General features: G+C 43.8%; 1 protein-coding gene across 8 annotated transcripts in view; it reads left to right on the top strand.

The window, feature by feature from the left end:
* Positions 1–19,026, top strand: part of ABCC2 (ATP binding cassette subfamily C member 2) — a 72,052-nt gene that overhangs the window by 22,095 nt on the left and 30,931 nt on the right. For 6 of the 8 annotated variants that reach the window (XM_078434726.2, XM_078434728.2, XM_081790476.1 and 3 more), the window contains 11 exons: positions 493–653; positions 1,458–1,635; positions 5,289–5,543; positions 6,622–6,687; positions 9,014–9,151; positions 9,673–9,819; positions 11,473–11,557; positions 12,271–12,337; positions 14,388–14,514; positions 16,932–17,108; positions 18,493–18,660. In XM_078434726.2, coding sequence (XP_078290852.2) covers positions 493–653; positions 1,458–1,635; positions 5,289–5,543; positions 6,622–6,687; positions 9,014–9,151; positions 9,673–9,819; positions 11,473–11,557; positions 12,271–12,337; positions 14,388–14,514; positions 16,932–17,108; positions 18,493–18,660 — 1,569 coding nt within the window. The remainder of the gene's footprint in view (positions 1–492; positions 654–1,457; positions 1,636–5,288; positions 5,544–6,621; positions 6,688–9,013; positions 9,152–9,672; positions 9,820–11,472; positions 11,558–12,270; positions 12,338–14,387; positions 14,515–16,931; positions 17,109–18,492; positions 18,661–19,026) is intronic. The other 2 variants (XM_078434731.2, XM_078434727.2) reach the window with 2 other exon arrangements.

The raw sequence follows: 19,026 nt of genomic DNA, 5'->3' as shown, positions 1-19,026 counted from the left end.
CACCCCCTCTTGACTTCATCTTCACTTGATTACATCTGCAAAGGCCCTATTTCCAAATAAAGACACATTCTGAGGTACTGGGGATTAGGGTTTCAACGTATCTTTTGGGGGGACATAATTGAACCCACAACAACCATAAATGAGAAAAAACCAAAAAGACTTCTGAACATCAAAAAAATATACTGTCACCCTTCACTCTCAGGATTACCCTCCAGGCTGCCACTTGGAGTCTATGTTTTTATGTGGTATTCTCACCAGCTTAGTTGCCTGGTTTTCTCACCCAAAATAGATTACAAGTATCAGTTAGGATGGGGAAAGGGGAACCAGTGATGGCGGCTGAAAGGGTGGATGGTAACCAAGCAGTGAGAAAACCAAAATCTGTACAAAGAAGGTGACAGGACTCAGAGGCTTAACAGTCTGGAGCTGTGCAGTGCAAGACAAAGTTTTACACTACATAGCCCTGTGGGCACTGTTGTTTGGTTTTATACCTAGGAAGACGTTAAAAAGAAAGAAAAGTCTGGCACCACAGAAAACTTTCCCAAGGCCTGGTTGGTCAAGACTCTCTTCAAAACTTTCTACGTCATACTCTTGAAGTCCTTCCTACTGAAGCTGATGCATGACCTCCTCATGTTTCTGAATCCTCAGCTGCTGAAGTGAGTCCTGGGCCTTCCTTATCCTTTCAGGACCTCCTCTGCCTTTTGCTTGCCCCTTGTATATGCATGCAGGGGCTTAATATTAAATTCCCATTTTTTAAAATGCTCCTGATAGCCTTCCACCTTGCAGTGCTATGTTCATGAAAAACGCAAGGCCATTTTCAAGCTCTAAAATGCTATATCTTTTGGCCTTCCTCTTTTCTACATCTCTCTCCTCCTAGGAAGCCAGATCTAGTTAGGGGCTCTTGTAAACAGAACTGATAGAGGAAGAGCCATGCCCAAGAAGTGGGCAGCAAATCAAATACAGCCTTGTACCTAGTGTCTGTAACTCCATCTCTCCGGCCACTGCCTTCGGTGGGAGGGTCAGGTGAATCATGACAAGACTTCATGGTCTGCCAGAATCTGTGGGATGAGCTGCCCTCTGGGACAAGTTCTAACTCATGCTGGATACTTTTTGGGCTTGCATTGTCCAAGAACGAATCCATTTATCCCATATGACGTCTTTTACTAGGGGCTGGGGGAAGAATGGGACAAAGCATAGCAGTGACAGCTGTAAGTAGAGTTTCTCTCATTAACCCTGTTCACAGCCATGGCTCATCAACTCTAAGCTGTCGCTGCTATTCCTCCAAGCAAAAGTGAGAACACTGGCATAACTGTGGAGTTCAGGTCTTCCAAAGGCATTGGAAAATGCTGGTCACTTCTGTTAACTGCAGGGCAGGGGTAGGGTAGCTGGCTCTGGCTGAGCAATGTGAAGGGTCCTTGGAGACCTCATGAGCATCACTTACATGGTTTTTGTTTTGGCAGATTGCTGATCTCCTTTGCAAATAACCGAGACGCGTATGTGTGGGCTGGATATCTCTATTCGGTCCTCTTCTTTGTTGTGGCCCTCATCCAGTCTCTCTGCCTTCAGAATTACTTTCAACTGTGCTTCATGCTGGGGACAAGTGTGCGGGCAACCATCATGGCTTCCGTATATAAGAAGGTAAGTGGATTGTGTCAGACCTCACCGCAGAAAATCCCCTTAGTAGGTGTGAGCACTTATCCCAAGATTAAAAAAAATTTGATGGAAATGCTAGCTGACCCTTAACACTTGGTTCTGACTAACTAGATAGCTTCCTTTAATTGTTCCTTTGAAAACTGTGAAAAGCAGATTCACAGACAAAGGGTGTGTGGGTTTTGGGGACATAGGGAGATACTCTCCAGAGGAGAGCTGGCAAGCTGTCCCCTGCCCAGGATCTGCCTTTCACCCTTGAAGGCTTGCATGCCTGTCCCTCTCTTCCTGCCTCTCCTGGCAAAGTGAGAACACCTTGGAAAAGAATGTAAGATCAGGGTGCTTGTATATGGCAGCACATATACTAAAATCAGAAAGAATGTAAGATCAGAAAAGAAGTTGGCCAAGGGCAAACTCCTCAAACCACCAACATTTAAACTGGGTATTACATGAAGCTGGGTTCACAAGACTTGGTGCATCCATCTCAGATTATAATGTTGCTATAGACTAGAATTCTCTATGGGCCAGGACTCTGTCTCCCTAGACCCACTTTTGCCTAGAGACTGATTTTTCTAACCTTTAGCATCTGACCACCCCTTCTCTGCCCGACTCCTTCTCTCATTTTATAAATACAGTCACTTTGGTTACTGAGTTCTGCAGACTTGAAATTTTCCATTTCCTTATGATGATTTTGCTAATCTTCTAACACGTTGCTTTTAACATTTTGCTTTCTCAGGGCAACCGTGTTTTCCTTGTGTCCTAGATACCAAGGTGAAATCTCATTTCATCCCTGAAAATAGAATCAATCATATCTCAATAAAAAAATAAAAATAAATAAATAAAAAGGATTGAAAATAGAGTAGTTACAGTCAGTGACTACAAGCCTGAGGAGAAAATTCAGACATAAGGAGATAGGACTTTTTATAGAACAGAACATTAAACATCAACTGCCTTTTCTTCCCCTCCTTCTTGTACCACTAGAGAGTTCCATCATAGTGATTTCTCTTTTATAGTTCTTGGTTTTCTCCTTTGCATTTGTCTCTTAAAACCTATGTGTCACTGTCTTCCCCAAGCAGATGTTGACTCACCAAGAGGCCCAGACAGGTGGGGTGCCTGGGTGGCTCAGTTGGTTAAACATCCAACTTCAGCTCAGGTCATGATCTTACAGTTCGTGAGTTTGAGCCCTGTGTTGGGCTCTGTGCTGACAGCTCAGAGCCTGGAGCCTGCTTTGGATTCTGTGTTTCCCTCTCTCTCTGCCCCTTCCCTGCTCATACTCTGTCTCTGTCTCTCAAAACTAAATAAATGTTTTAAAAAAAAAAATAAAAAGGAGGGGCGCCTGGGTAGCTCAATCTGTTGAGCATTCGACTTTGGCTCGGGTCATGATCTCACAGCTTGCGAATTCGAGCCCCGCATCGAGTTCTGTGCTGACATCTTGGAGCCTAGAGCCTGCTTCAGATTCTGTGTCTCCCTCTCTCAATCTGCTCCACCCCCACTTGCACTCTGTCTCTTTCTCTCTCAAAAATAAATAAACATTAAAAAAATTTTCTTTAAGTAAAAAAAAAAAAAAAAAAAAGAGGAAAAAAAGAGAGAGAGAAACCCAGACAGGTAGTCCAAATGTCTTTAACCCAGAAGTCTGGTCAAGTCTTTTGAATTCCTGAATACCCTCACACTGGGATTGGTCTTCCCCCAATTTTTTTTTTTTTTTATGTTTTTAATTCTTTTTTGAGACAGAGAGAGAGAATGTGAGCAGGGGAGAGGCAAAGAGAGAGAGGGAGACACAGAATCTGAAGCAGGCTCTGGGCTCAGAGCTGTCAGCACAGAGTCCAATGTGGGGCTCGAACTCATGAGCTGTGAGATCATAACCTGAGCTGAAGTTGGATGCCTAACCAACTGAGCCACCCAGGTGCCCCATGTCTTGCCTCAATTTTTAATCCCCTTATTTCTTCTGGAGATACTGGATTTCTGTTTGCAGGATATGAGGTCAATAACCAAGCTGTCTCAACCATTTTTATGAATGTACACTTTTACAATTGTGTTGACTCATTCCCACTATTTTTGATTCTTAATATATTCCAACTTTACAACTGTTACAATCCACAAAGAATTTTTAAAATGGTGATTTTAATAAGACTTTCATTCAAATTAATATTCCTACTAAAATAGAATTTAAAATTGACTTTATATGTTTAGGCAGTGCTTCATTTATGAAATGTTATAAAACATTTTTTTCATATCCATTATAAATCCATGGCCCTGTGAAGGAACAGCATTATTTACAGAGAAGTAAGGATTAGATCATTTCAGTGCCTATAATCACACAGCCAGGACTTGCCCTCAGATAAGGGCTGTTGGGACTAAGCCAATGTCTTTTCTACTGTATTGAGATTTATTGAGAATAGAAAAGTGATGACCTTGAAGGGCAATTTGTTTGGTTTTTTGGTTTGGTTTTTGTGCGGGGGGTGGGGGGGAGTGGTGGCATATTTTTGCTTTTCCATACCAAAGGGGAGGCATAGCAGTGAACTGATTTCTCTAGAACGTTGGTGGCCTAACGTTTTGGGGAACGTCCCTCATTTTACTGTATAAACAAGAATCGTGTTATGTTCCAAAGAAATATGTCTTGTGGATATGATGACAGTACAGCTTCTAGGAAGTGGCTGGAGGTGGATCCCTGGAACTAACCTTAGCCCATACTCTATCTTTGGGGGGCTTAGAAGGCTCTCCTTCCTCCAGGAAGATGTAGTGGTATGAAGAATGTTCAGGAGGTGGTTTGGTGGGCATGGTGTGAATTGGTTTCAGTGCCCCCACCCCAATCCCTTGGCAAGGTGCATTTGTGCAAGGCATTGGTATAAGTGACAGACCTGTGGACGGACAGAAGTCTTTCGGTCTCTCTGACATGAGAACGGGGGCCCATGCTGTATGAGTCAGCATCTAGATATTGCCTACAAATTCCTGACCATAAACAAATGGTTTTGCTTCAAATGCGTGAACCCTACAGCTTTCCTCTTCATTCTAAGATCTCTGTCCTTGGAAACGGTTGCAACTTCTTCATAAGAATATGACTTCCAATAAAACTGCCACGTCAGAAGTCTGCACGGCCAGAATCCACTAATGATTCTTGCCTTCCTTTTATCCTTCACTATCTGGTTCCCTACTGTGTGCCATGTGATACAGGAGTGAAATGAACAGATGTAGCCCTTGTCCTCCCGGGTTTGCATCTGGTGGAGAAATAGAAAAACAATTACAGTTCAGTGTCACTACCGTAATGACAGAGGTTAGTCCAGAGTGTTATGGGAGTACACAGGAGGGGTATCTACCCCAAACTCTGGAGTCCAGGGAAGTCTTCCCAGAATAAATTCCATCTAAACTGACACTAAAGAATAATTAGGAATTTTCTGGGCAAAGAAGTGTGTGTGTTGGGGTGGAAGTGGTAGGGGGTTCAGGGAGGTGGGAATAGCCTGAAAGGGTAGTCAGAGATGAGAGAACACTGTCTGTAAGATTTGGAGGCAAGAAGGCCTAGCCTCTTGGAAAAGTTGTGTCCATATGGAGCCCATCCTTCTAGTGTGTTCTTACTTCCTGAGTTTCCCTTTTACTCCCCATTGTTCTTGGACTTATCCATAGATCCCAATTCCAATCTTTATCTTTAGGCGCTGACCCTATCCAACCACAGCAGAAAGAAATACACCATTGGAGAAACTGCGAACCTGATGTCTGTGGATGCCCAGAAGCTCATGGATGTGACCAGCTTCATCCATTTGCTGTGGTCAAATATTCTACAGATTACTTTATCTATCTCCTTCCTATGGGCAGAGCTGGGACCCTCAGTCTTAGCAGGTGTTGGGGTGATGGTACTTCTAATCCCAATTAATGGGATACTTGCCGCCAAGAGTAGAGCTGTTCAGGTAAAGAAACCGAGTCACCCTGGGGAGATCTCTACACCCTCTTCAAAGTCTAAAGTCTTTTGCTTACTCTAACTCTTGGGCATTTGGGCAGGCAATGCTAATGGAAGACTTTCCACCATCCCAAATGACTGTGGCTTTCTCTGGATTCCCTTCTCATCTTTTGAGCACTGTTAAGGTTTATATACTCCATCTTCGTTCATGTTAGATGGCAGAGCCTGATTGGAGAGGGGAGAGCTTCCCAGGGACCCAGCACATAACTCTCCCACCCTGCTCTGCTGGACTGTTCTTCAAGTAGTGATTATTGGCCCTGCTTCTCTGTCATAGCAATACAAACTAATCATGCAGAGCAGACACATGAGTGACCCAGACATTACGCCTAAATCCTGGCAGTCATCCCTGCTCCTACCAGGCGGCGGGGCTCCATGCTGATAGTCCTTTGCTCTGCCGGAAGTCATAGGTTGGGTGGGTGGACTCAATGGTGTACATGATCTATTCATGCATTCACTTTGCATTCCTTTAGTCCCAAATAATTACTTTTAAAAGATTTTCTGTACATACTATTCTGGGAATATGGCAGCAAATTAGACAAAGCTCTTGCTCTTATGGAGCTTACTTACATTCTATTTGCAGTGGAGAATCAGGCCATAAACAGAAGTGAAGAAGAAAACTATCAGGTCATGATAGTACTATGAAGAAAATTAAACAGGGTGATATGAGAGCAAGTGAATGGGTGGTGGTTTTAGATTATGGGGTCAGGAAAAGCCTCTGTGAGGAGGGTACATGTGAACTGGGCTCTGAATAGCATGAGCCTGACTGTGCAGGAGGAAGCCTTGGGAAGAACAGCCTGGGAAGAGGCGCAGGCAGGCAAAGCCTGTGGGGGCAGAAGTGAACTGGGTGTAGTTAAGGATCAGAAAGCAGATGGGTGTGGCGGGAGCAGCCTGAGCAGAGCAGGGAGGGATGCATCCCATCACCAGGCACCCATGTGACAGCCACAAGTGCCATCACTAGGACCTAGCATCTGCAGCAACTCTGGACCCTCTTACGAGGAAGTGTGTTTTGTTTGACTTTTTCCTGGCAGGTAAAAAATATGAAGAATAAAGACAAACGTTTAAAGATCATGAATGAAATTCTCAGTGGGATCAAGGTGAGAAGCCGAGTACAGGTGGTCCCGGGTGTAAAATGCCAGCAGCAGAGGGTTCTTGGCCTTCAAAAGGCCTGGCAGGGCTTGCGGGTCCCCCCCACTTCTGGGCCTGTGGTGTGTCCCAGGACTCCCAACCCCTGTTAGCAGGTCTCCTGCTTCTCCTCCCAGTGGGCTCAGGCCCTCCTTCAAAACTTCATTTCTCTTTATTTACCCTAAATGGTTGCTTTTCTTCTCATGTTTTACTGTCGAAATTGTCAAACGTGCACAGAAGTGGAGTAAATGATGTGATGAACCCCCATGGACTTCTCACCTAGGTCTAGCAATTATCAGCATGATCTAGTTTCATCTATGTACCCACTTCATGCTCTGCTAGATTTTTTTTTAAGTTTATTTATTTATTTTGAGAGAGAGTGAGCACGAGAGAGCAGGGGAGGGGCAGAGAGTGAGAGAGAGAGAATCCCAAGCAGGCTCTGCATTGTCAGCAAGGAGCCTGATGTGGGGTTCCAACTCATGAACTACAAGATCATGACCTGAGCCGGAATCAAGAGTTGGATGCTTAACCAACTGAGCCACCTAGGCACCCCTCTGCTAGATTATTTTTAAAGCAAATCCCAGATGTAGTATCTTGTATTTCACATAAATACTTTGTGTTTCTAAAAGACTTTTTTTTTTTTTTTAACATAACCACAATACTATTATCCCACCTTAAAAAAAAATTAGTCATTTTTGGTACCATTAAATTTCCCCAGTTGCCTCAGATGTCATTTGTTTGCTGTTAATTAGTTGGAATAAGGATCCAAAAAATCCACACATGGCATTTAGTTGCTACTGCTTTTAATCTATAATTGACTCTTCCCCCCCCCCCCCCTTTTCTTTTTATCTTTGTCATGTTGGAGAAACTGCGTTGTCTTATTTCCTATATTTCTTATAAATTAGTAATCAGATCTAGAGGCTTGATTAGATAGGGGATATTTTTGTTTTGATTTTTGGTGGAGGTAGGGAGGACAGATACTTTCAGGCAGTACCATGTGCTTCCAAACACCAGCAATGGTGAGTGTTCGGGGGTCCAGCTGATTCACCCCTTATTAGGTTTCCTGCCACTCTTTCCCCCAGAGCAGTGATTTGTGGCTCTGGCAGCACATTTTGACCCCCAGGAAGTTTGACCCCCAGGAAGTTTGACTCTCAGTGAGGCTTGGGCCCTAATTCAAACCATTTAAATTAGACTCTCTGGGGTTGAGGCCTAGGCATACATAGGTTTTAAAATCTCCCCCAAGTGATTCTAATATGCAGCCAAGTTTGAAAACTGTCCTAGAAGTTCTTGCAGCTGCTGATCATTGCCTTGATCTATTATATCATTAGGAGTTGCAAAAGAGTGAAATTTGAATTCTATTATTCCTTTAGCATCGATTAGCTAGTTGGTTACACTAAAATAAAGTTTGTGCAGGACAGGCAGGAAAAATGCTGGTTTTTTTCCCCTCTTTTGGCCAGCTTTCAAAATAATGCATTTCTTCCTGCAAAGCTTACCAGAAAGTTAATTTTTAATATATGTGTTGTTTTGAATTCAAGGATTTAAACATCACCCTAAACTTTTTGAAAATGAAGCAGAGGCCTCTTTTAACTCTCTGATATTTCTCTACGCAGAATTCTGATATGCCTTTTTGCTAAATGTGGCAAAATGAAAAGGTAGCCCTGGCCCTGAGTCTCCTTTCTAATGCTTGCTAGCTTGGTAACTTTGGGCAAGCTACCTGGTATCTTCTGCCTCTTTCCTCTTCACTAAAACTGACACAATAATTCTGCAAAAGTAGGGGACTCTCCTTGGTTTTCCCAGAACTTTCTGGGCTTAGCATTGAAAGCCCCATGTCCTGGGCAACCTCTTAGTTCCAGGCAAACTGGGACCATTGATCACACTAAGGTTGTTATAAGGATTAAGTAAGATCATGTGTTTAAAACGTTCTGTACAGGGACGCCTGGGTGGCTCAGTTGGTTGAGCGTCCCATGTTGGCTCAGGTCATGATCTTGTGGTTGACAAGATCTCTGTGCTGACAGAGCCTGGAGCCTGCTTTGGATTCTGTGTCTCTCCTCTCTGCCCCTCCCCCACTCATGTTCTCTGTCTCAGAAATAAAGATTAAAAAAATTAAAATGTTCTGTACATAGTAGGTTTCTGACAAATGCAACCTACCTTTCTATAATCATACTTTATAATCTGGATTTCTACCCACCCCCCCACCCCCCTATTTTGGAGAACCTATCCTAAAACCTGGGTAGATGAGATCTGTCTGGTGTCCTTTGGGGGCAACAGTGTGAGCTGTGCTGTTTTCTACCCTATTAGATCCTGAAGTATTTTGCCTGGGAACCTTCATTCAAAAAGCAAGTCCGTGAACTTCGGAAGAAAGAGCTCGAGAACCTGCTGACCTTCGGTCAGATTCAGACTATAATGACATTTCTCTTACAATTAAGTCCAGTCCTGGTGAGTGACAGGAGTCAATGGACTGGGTCAGCTTCCTGAAGAGGAAGGTCTGTTCTCAGCAGACTGCCCAGTGCCTCTAGGCCTAACCCCGAAATCCTGGAAAATCTATCCCCCTCCTCAACTTCCCAAAGTTGCTATTCCTACCTGGTGCCCCCAACTCTAATTTCACCCTTGTGTACAATTTGGTCATCCGGCAGCCCAGAGTAAGTTTCCAGGATAGTCAGCATGAATGTGGTAATCAGGAATGGTTTGCATAGGAGAGCTTCTTGTCTTCTTGAGGAGGCTGTGTGGGTCTAGAGAGGGGAGGAACACCAATATAGGAGCCCGGAGACCCGAACTCTGGTCCCAGTAATACAATTAATTGACTGTGACCTCGGGCAAAATATTTCCTGTGTAACACAAGAAGGTTGAAATAATGATCCCTAAGGCTCCTTCAACTCTGATATACTGTGTTCCTGAAACTTAGCATAAGTGTTTGAACCCTTTTTAGAAATGAATTGCTCATGACCTTGCTTTTCCAGGTGTCTGTGATCACATTTGCAGTTTACGTTCTGGTGAATAGCAATAATGTTTTGGATGCAGAAAAGGCCTTCACCTCCATCACCCTCTTCAATATCCTGCGTTTCCCCCTGGGTATGTTTCCGATGGTAATCACCTCCATGTTACAGGTGGGTAGAAGCCCTCACTGCTAACTGATTATCTCTGGTTAAAAGGCTTACATCCCAAAATGACTGCCCTATCATATCTTACTTCTCGCTTCTGCTGGTGAACTTTCAATTAGATTTGTTTGGTCTCTGGAGACCAAGTTTGATCTTAATAAAATCACAAGCTCTCTGAGCCCTAGTTTATCTGACTCTAAAATGAGGATAATCATACCAATCTTCTCTACCTCCCAGGGAGACAGTGCCTGTGAAAGCATTTAGTGAGATTATGATGATTAGCTGATACCTGGACCATTTCTAAGCCCTTTTCCCAGCCCAATTTCCCCCACATTTTACCAAGGCTCTTGGGGTATTTATATAGCATTAGGGAAATGCAGCATACGTGGAAAGAGAAGACCCTCTCTGCATGAAGCCATGTGGTGGTGGAACTGAATACAGCTCTCAAGCTTCAAGCTGTCAGAAAGTGAGTTTGGAGTTCAAGAGGATTCGGATGGGCCAGAGGGAGTGTCTGGTTCCTGAAAAATGAGCACAGTCACTGAGATGGACCAGGTACCAGACCTCAGGATATTCACAGGGCAGGTGGTAGGCTAGTGAGGTAATCAGAAAGATAGAGTATGGTGATGTGCCCTTACACTAAGGATGGCATGCTTTAGACCGCTCAGGCCATAGGAAGGATGGGTTTCAGACCGCACTACCCTGGAGGGGGTTAAGAAAGACTGACAGATTTGGCTGATAAAGAAACAGTATGCTCTTTCTAGACTCCAATAGCTTAGTACATAAATTGCAAGAGCAAGATCAGCAAAGGTATCTGCTCCCTGCCTTCCCTATCTCGCAGGGTGACTGTGAAACAAAAGGGGCCAGATGATAATGTAACACGGGCAGTGAGGCACTCTGTTTCTGAGGGGTGGATCCATGCAACAGCTGAGTGGTTTTGTAGCCTGCAACTGCACTCAAAGGAAAGGCAAGACAGAAAGTCCACTCTTTCATCAGAACCCAGGTGGTAATGAGAAACGATCTCTCTGACAGGCTTCCTGAAAACAGGCAAGTGAGAAAGGTCCTTGTAAAAGCTCCTAGGATCTCTCCCCAGTTCTCATGTTTCAGGAGACCACAGGGTGTTCTGCCAATGCTTAGGTCAGCTGCAGTTTAAACTTGGCCTGTGTGGAGTTTTCTAAGGTCACTGTGGTGCCATGGCCAATTCCTGTATAAAGGGTCCCAGTAGTGGCTCAGTTAGGACACTGGGCAGGACCAAGGCATAGACTCCATTAAAGAAGAGCACACCAGGGGCCCAGTTACCAAAAGCAGATAGAAATTAGGATTTTGTCTTAGAAGAAGGCAGAAGACAGTTTCTGGAACTGGGTCCAAAGATTGAAGAGATGGCAATTGAGTTGACCCCAGCACCACAAGTTTTCTAAGGGGCTGAAACAGCATCTTAATTTCCCTCTGTGCAGAGAGGGATGTCTTCCAGGGCTGAAATGTGGCTGAGTCTATGGGGGTGTCCAGAGGTTCCAGATGTAGCAAATGGTAAACCACCGACAAGAGGCCTGGCAGGTTGACTCTCTGCTTCCACATCTAGGGCTGATGACAAAGTCAAAATCCTCTCCCTGCTCGTGCTTGTCGTTGGATTTTTTTATTCTTGAGATCCTTTGTGTACCCCTCTAGGCCAGCGTTTCTACAGAACGGCTAGAAAAGTACTTGGGAGGGGATGACTTGGACACATCCGCCATTCGACATGAGTACAATTTTGGTAATGAATTTGGAAGTTGCTTCCCCAACTTATTCACAGTGCTGGCACCAGAACTTTGACATAGGAGGGCTTAGGGGCAGCAAACTGATTGAAAGGGAGAGCTAAGGGATTTACTTTGAACCTACATTTGCATAACAAGCTTACTATTTTTACTTAAGTGACGTTTTCATTTAGAATAGGTTGCTTAGCCAGATGGCTAAACCATAGTTTGAGGATAAGCAGGGAATCCTGCAAAAGATCTAGAAAAGAGAAGTCAAGATGGAGCCAAGCATGGGAACTTGGGGAAAGTAGGCTGGAGTGAAAGAACATTTGCAAGGTCTGAAGATCTAAGGATTGGGGGGCAGACACAGCCAGAGGGACCTGTGGACCTGGAATCCAGGGAGTGACCAGGTTTGTATATAGAGGTAGAATTTTTACCAGGGCATGAGGCAACAGAGGGCATGAGAATGTGCCCAGAGGCAGACATTGCAGAGGTGTCTGCAGGTCAGGAATCTGGCTAACAGGCTTGGGAATTCAACCAGAACCGCTTTTGTTTGCAGGCCACTTTTGGTCTCACCAGGGGAACTTTCCTCTGCCTCCTGTTAATGTAGGAGCCAGCACCTGATAGGTGATCTTGGGATCTGCTGAAGGAGGGACGCAGGAGGGCTGAGAAGGGGCAGACAGACACATGAGGACCTACATCTGACTAAAAGAGAGGGCCTTTTTCTCAACAGACAAAGCTGTGCAGTTTTCAGAGGCCTCCTTTACCTGGGACCGGGATCTGGAAGCTACAATTCGAGAGTGAGTTGCCTCCTGTCCAGCCTGCTGTTCTTTAGGCTTCTCCTTGCCAGTCCTGTTACTGGAAAATTCCAACCACTAGGGCACGTGAAATATGGACAATGTGCATACATTCCGTTAGATTTCAGTGCAGGCTGAAACCCTGGGGAGACCAGCGGACAGCAAAACTCCCGAGCCTCTTTCCCCAGAAGTGCACCTGCCACCAGGCTGTCTTACTGTGGGACTGTGGGCTCCAACTAAGAACCCAGGAAGACCTTTGTTCTCCAGATTGTGGATGGAGGTAGTGCAGCAAGTGGCCTAGGTCTCTGGGTATGATAAAGGATACACACCAAAGCCTGAAACCAATTTAAGTTCGTTTGTTCATTTAAGAACAGTAATCAAGAATATGGCTTCTTTCCCCAAAGTGGACAACGGGAGCTGCCTCTACAAAGATTAAACTTGAGATCTGGAGTGTTACATCTAACTAACCCATTCCTACCTCCCACCTCCTCTGCCCTAAGCCAACCCTTTCTTGCCACACTGCTGCTTGGCTAGTAGTTCCTCTTCTGCAGTTTTGCTTTCCTTGGTTTCGGTTACCTGCAGTCAACCTCTGTGTGGAAGCAGATGATCCTCCTCCTGACGAATGGTCATGTCAATAGTAGCCTAATGTAGGTCACAGTGCTCCCATCATTCACCTCCCTTCATCTCTCCACGTAGGCATTGTATCATCTTGCATCATCAGAAGGGTGAGTGCAGGACAGTCAATGAGAGTTAAGACCCCATTCACATATCTTTCATTACAGTTTATTGTTATAATTGTTCTATTTTACTAGTTATTGTTGTTAACCTCTTACTGGGCCTAATTTATAAATTGAACTTTACCGTAGGTATGTCTGGATAGGAGAACACATGGTCTATACAGGGTCAGATAGACAGTATATACCCAACTCCACTGAACGTAGCACACATAATATACCAGGAAGCCTGAGCAGGCCACATCTTTGTTCCCAACCCAGCACACCTTATCTTCTCCCTGTTACACCTGGGTCTTCCCACACTTCTATTCCTACAGCCTTTCATATAGATTCTAGAGCTTGCCCCAGGATGCTATCAGGCCAGAAGCCCCTCCTCTGGACCTTCCCAACCTGAAAGCCTCCCTTTGCAGAGAAAAGGCTGGACACAGCTCCCATTTTGTACTGAACTTCTTTTAGACTTACACTAGCAAAGGGCAGTTTCAGAAAGACTGTGAACAAATTCCTGATGTTCTTAATGTACTAGGGACTCAAAAACAGGGTGGGCACAGAGTTTCGAGGAGCCCTGCCCAGTGTGTGTCCCTCTGTAGTTAGACACAGCCAAATCTCCAGGAGAGGGGAAGGTGTTCTGTGCTTCCAGCAAGTGTTCCATTGAATGGCTATTCTCATTAAATAGCCAAGTTTGGGAAACCCTGATCTATTCCAACCCTATTAGTTCATAAATGAGAGTCCAGAGGAAGTGACTTTCCAAGATCATATAGTTCAGCAGTGGCAAAGATGAGACTTGAACTCAGGTCTCTAAGCTCCCATTAAGTTCTTGTTCAATGGTACCGTGTTGGTGCTAAGAGAATTTTTCCAGTTGAAACCTACATTTGGCACAGACAGCTTATAGACAGTTGGATAAGTTAGGGCTCATTCTCTAGCCCTTTTGAGCTTATAAAAAACGTATTAAAGAAGCACTTCAGAGTCTTCTATATCCAAGACAAATTTTCCAATCTTGAGGGAAAATCTAATACGAGACTTCTTATGAATGGTCTGAGAAGTGGCCTGAACTACTCTTGAAAAACACCCCTCACCTCCTTTAAATACACTTCTCTTGAGGCGCCTGGGTGACTCAGTCAGTAAAGCATCTGACTCTTGATTTCAGCATAGGTCATGGTCACACAATTCATGGGACTGAGCCCTGCACCGGGCTTGGTCCTGACAGTGTAGAGCCTGCTTGGGATTCTCTCTTACTCTCTTTCTGCCCCTTCCCCATGCTTGCTCACTCACTTTCTCTTAAAATAGACACTTAAAAACCAAATACACTTCTTTCTTTTCAGTGTGAACCTGGACATTATGCCAGGCCAATTGGTGGCTGTGGTGGGCACTGTGGGCTCTGGGAAGTCTTCCTTGATGTCAGCCATGCTGGGAGAAATGGAAAATGTCCACGGGCACATCACCATCAAGGTGAGAGGGGATGCTAAGGAAAAGAGTTCTGACCTTGAGATGTGGGCCACTGAGCACTGCTTTCTCATTTTGGAGAATGCACTGAGGACTAGAATCTGATGACCACTGTTGTTGTTTTGCTGTAGATGCGGTCTTGGAGACGTTAGATAGACTCGTAAAGTGTAGATTCTTTGCCCCACCCCACACATATAATCAGACTCTGGGGATAGATTCTAAAAATCTGCATGTTTAATGAGGTGCTATGCATACTAAAGTTTGAAAACTGTTTAACAGAGATCTCTTCCTTCAAAGTATAGGCAATTCTGCTACATCTAGGTTTCTAAAAGCATCATTAAAAACTTATATACCTGCGGCAACTGGGTGGCTCAGTTGGTTAAGTGTCCAATGCTTGATTTCAGCTCAGGTCATGATTTCAGTTTGTGGGCTCGAAGCCTGAGTTGGGTTCTCTGTGACAGTGTGGAGCCTGCTTAGGGTTCTCTCTCCCCCTCTCTCTGCCCCTTCCCACGTGTATGTGCTTGTGTGCGCGCTCTCTCTCTCTCTCTCTCTCTCTCTCTCTCTCTCAAAAATAATAATTAAAAAAAACTGACATAACTTTGTAACTAGCGTACCAACAAAACCAATAACAATTAAAACAGCAGCACTGTAAAATCTCCACTGGCAATTACACTGAGCATCACATGTAGCTTTAGACTCCCGATTTCCTCTTCCTCCTCTGAGAGTTTGGTCTTTGACTTCACTTGCTCAAAAATTTGATACAGGGTGTAGACATCGTTGTCAATTATATATTTTTTAACCCAGAAGAAATCTTTTCATAGCATCTCCATGAGCACTCTCAGCTTCCCCAGAGAGTTCAATTTAGAGGAACTTATAAGTACTTGGAATCACTTAACCAGCCACTGCTTACACCAAAAAAACCCCGCGTGTCTGTAGATTTTTTAGGTTTTTTTCCTTAAGATCTTCATATATTGCTAACTATTTCTTTTTAATTATGGGAAAGCTTGCCCCTGACTGCTTGACACTGAGATGCTCAGAAAATTAAAAACTGCTTCTTCCACATTATACTGACCTTATTCCCTGATTTACCAATCCCTCATGAGCCAATTTACATTAAATAATATGAGATATAACCGAGCAGATGCTACTGATTTAACTGTTTCCTAACTTCTTCTTTTTGTTCACTTGGAACATTTCTTTATTTAGTCCTTTAGAAGTCAATTTTGAATTAAAAAAATTTTTTTAAATGTTTATTTTTGAGAGAGAGAGAAACAGAGCACTAGTGGGGGAGGGGCAGAGAGAAAGGAAGACACAGAATCCAAAGCAGGCTCCAGGCTCTGAGCTGTCAGCACAGAGCCAACACAGGGCTCAAACTCACCAACTGCAAGATTGTGACCTGAGCCGAAGTTGGACACTTAACTGATTGAGCCACCCAGGTGCCCCTAGAAGTCAATTTTGAATTGGCGTGTCACTTTGCCCCCATAGATACCATGGAAACTGGGATACACAGGCTAAAAGAAGATTATTTTAAAATTACCTCTAAACATAATTCTCTTTTATAAAAGTGTGTGTGTGTGTGTGTGTGCATACACACACACACACACACACACACATATATTTCTCCTTTAAACTGACACAAAACTGAGTGTCTTCTAAATTATTTTGTAAAAATGGCATTTTCGTTTCAAATGACTAACACTCAAAGAAGTTCACATTGGAAATTTGTGGTGATGATTTAACATTAATATTTAAATTGGTTCTAGCCTCAAATCAAGTTTTGACTTCTGTTTAACTTTTTAAATAATAAAAGCTTATCATACTTCCTTTTTTGTTATCATAAATTACTATTTATTTTTTTAATATAATTTTTTCAAAAAAATTTTGAGTATAGTTGGCACACGATGTTATGTTAGTTTCAGGTGTATGAGAAAGCTTTTTCTTGCCAACTCAACACTGAGTTCATTCTTAAACACAGGGCTTTGTCAGGCTTCCTCTCTGGACATGATCTGCTTCATGCATCAGCCTGGCACCCTCGTTCAAATCTCTTGGTTCTTCCTAAAATCTCTATACCATCACCCCTGTGTTAGCCCTCTGGTGGTCTTAGGGTTTGAGTCAATCCCAGTGAGTTTCCTGTTCTAGAAGCAGCATGTGTTTCTTCCTCTAATTTTCAGGATCATGGCTAGAAAGCGATAGTGAAATAGAGAGTAGGGAGAAGTATTTAAATGGTGAACAGGATATTGAATGTTTCTCCCTGGCTGGTGCAATAAATACAAGCACATTTATACATATCAGATGCTCAGTCAGCCTGACATTCATTTTTTAAAATCTAAGTTCTGTTTTTCCTTCCCCATGCTGCCACTCCCTTCTTCAGCCCTGCATTTCTGGAGGTATAACTGTCCCGTGGTCTGGTCCTTCCCATCTAGGGCACTATAGCCTATGTCCCACAGCAATCCTGGATCCAGAATGGCACCTTAAAGGACAACATCCTTTTTGGATCTGAGTTGGATGAAAAGAAATACCAGCAGGTTCTGGAGGCCTGTGCCCTCCTCCCAGACTTGGAAGTGCTGCCCGGAGGAGACCTGGCCGAGATTGGAGAGAAGGTACTTGGGACACCAAGGGACCTTGAAGGGTGAAGAAATAGTAGTGGGTGGGGGGGGTGGCAGGGAGCAAGGACGGTGAAGAAGTACATGGGAGTAAAAGAGCTGACCAATTTTGGTAGTCAGCTTGGAACAAATACCAGAAAACACAAGGGACACCTGGCCGGCTCAGTTGTATAAGCATCCAACTTCAGCTCAGGTCATGATCTCCTGGTTCATGAGATCAAGCCCTGCATCAGGCTCTGTGCTGACGGCTCAGATCCTGATGCCCGTTTGGGATTCTGTGTCTCCTCTCTCTCTCTGCCCCTCCCCCACTCACACTTTGTATCTCTCTCTCAAAAATAAATAAAAACATTAAAAAATTAATTTAATTTTTTTTTAATTTTTTTAATGTTTATTCATTTTTTGAGAGAGAGAGACACACACAGCATGAGTGGAGAAGGGGCAGAGAGAGGGAGACACAGAATCCGAAGCAAGCACCAGGCTCTGAATTGACAGCACAGAGCCCAATGCGGGGCTTGAACCCACAAACCGTGAGATCATGACCTGAGCTGAAGTCGGACACTTAACTGACTGAGCCACCCAGGCGCCCCACCAAAAAAAATTTTTTCAAAGAAAGCTGATGAGGCTAGGACCAGAGAGGGTAACTAACCAGAGCCTGGCCCAAGGATGACCTCGCAGGTAGAGGAGCAGATGCAGGACCAGAGCTTAGGTGTCCTGACTCGACTTCTGGATGCTAGTGAGGCCTGGAGAAAGTTTCTACTACTCTGCTTCAAATACTTAGAAATTTAGTGTGACTTTCTCAGGTTATTAAATGCCTTTTTAAAAAATACATTGTTAACGACCGTATTGTATCCATTATATGGTTAGAGTGTAATTGATTTAGAAATTCGCCATGCCTACATATTTAGGATGTTTTCAACCTTCTTTCCTATTACTAACAATGAATAGATCAGTCTTTGAGGGACAAGAATCTTCAGCTACTAGAAGATTAATGAAGATACAGCTCTAGAATGATTTTGTTCACTATTTCAAATACACTTATTAAGTAATTACTATGTACCACACAGCATTTTAAGCGCTGGAGTTACAACCATGAATAAAATAGGGACAATCTGCACTGGTGCAGCTCCACATTCCCATGGGGCAGGAAACAAAAATAATAAGTAAATCCTCTCATAGAAAATGGTAATTTTGGCATACGTTTCATCATTGGGCCTGAAGTAATTTATTTGAATCAAAGTTATTGATTTGTACAGAGGAACTTAGAAGGTTTTAAATCCCTTGATACCTTATTGAAGTAAATCTCTTCCTTTCCCCTCCATAATAGTCTCTGTGAAGGTGGAACTATGGAGTAGTGCTTAATAGAAATTATTTTCTTCTTCAGGGTATAAATCTCAGTGGGGGTCAGAAGCAGCGGATTAGCCTGGCCAGAGCTACCTATCAAAATTCAGACATCTATGTTCTGGATGACCCCCTGTCAGCCGTGGATGCTCATGTGGAAAAACATATTTTCAATAAGGTCTTGGGTCCCAATGGCCTATTGAAAGGCAAGGTGAGAAATTACTTAAAGCAATGAAGACATTGGGGTAGGGATTGGGGACACATCTCCTAGGACTGCTGCTGTCCTGAAGCATGTATTTACCTCCCCTAACCCCCAACATACCACCAAGGCTGCTGAGGAGATACAGTGTCAGACTGGTCTTTCAGGAGATGACCCATGACAGCTCCCATCTTGAGGTCATAGCTTATGCTAGAACTGGCTAATTTGAACCTTATTCTGTGGCTCCGATGACATTGATCCTCCTAGGATGATTGGTTGTGATGGAAAGCACTCTGAGATCTGTGGTATAACAAGATTATAGTTGGTCTTTGCCCCCAGTTCCTGACACAGAGCTCCAAACACTTGGAATTTCCTGAG

The sequence above is a fragment of the Panthera onca genome, chromosome D2, assembly GCF_046562875.1.
Source record: "Panthera onca isolate mPanOnc1 chromosome D2, mPanOnc1 haplotype 2, whole genome shotgun sequence".
NCBI classification, from domain to species: domain Eukaryota; kingdom Metazoa; phylum Chordata; class Mammalia; order Carnivora; family Felidae; genus Panthera; species Panthera onca.
The sequence above is the reverse complement of the archived record's forward strand: the minus strand, read 5'-3'. Positions and strand labels throughout refer to the sequence as shown.